Source organism: Sinocyclocheilus rhinocerous, unplaced genomic scaffold (genome assembly GCF_001515625.1).
Source record: "Sinocyclocheilus rhinocerous isolate Xijiao unplaced genomic scaffold, SAMN03320098_v1.1 scaffold488, whole genome shotgun sequence".
Taxonomy (NCBI): domain Eukaryota; kingdom Metazoa; phylum Chordata; class Actinopteri; order Cypriniformes; family Cyprinidae; genus Sinocyclocheilus; species Sinocyclocheilus rhinocerous.
In genome coordinates, this window is record NW_015664075.1 from 178,221 (window position 1) to 178,610 (window position 390).

At 47.2% G+C, this 390-nt stretch overlaps 1 protein-coding gene across 1 annotated transcript in view; it reads right to left on the bottom strand.

Annotated features, from left to right (window-relative positions):
* Positions 1-390, bottom strand: part of mau2 (MAU2 sister chromatid cohesion factor) — a 13,095-nt gene that overhangs the window by 1,880 nt on the left and 10,825 nt on the right. Inside the window, exon 16 of the mRNA XM_016540244.1 lies at positions 179-290. Within this exon, the coding sequence (XP_016395730.1) occupies positions 179-290 (112 nt within the window). The remainder of the gene's footprint in view (positions 1-178; positions 291-390) is intronic.

The window sequence follows — 390 nt, forward strand, 5'->3', positions numbered from 1 at the left end:
TGAAGTTTTTTGAAAATCTAAAAATGCAGAAAGTTTCCTGTGAGGGGTAGGTTTAGGGGTAGGGTTGGTGTAGGGCAATAGAATATACGGTCTTTACAGAATATAATTCGTAACGTCTACAGGGAGTCTGCACAACGATAACAAACCAGACATGAGTGTGTGTGAGTGTGTGATTTACTCTGTGGTTCCCCAGCACGTAGAATATGTGTCCCAGCAGCACCAGAGAGCAGGCCGTCAGACGGTTCAGATCCTCCGCATTGGACATCTTCAGCGTCTCGCGCAGGAAACGCCTGCAAACACATGCGTGATCATCAGCATCACACACACTCTCTAACTCACTCACTCACACACTCACTCACACACTCTCACTCACTCACTCTCACTCACTCA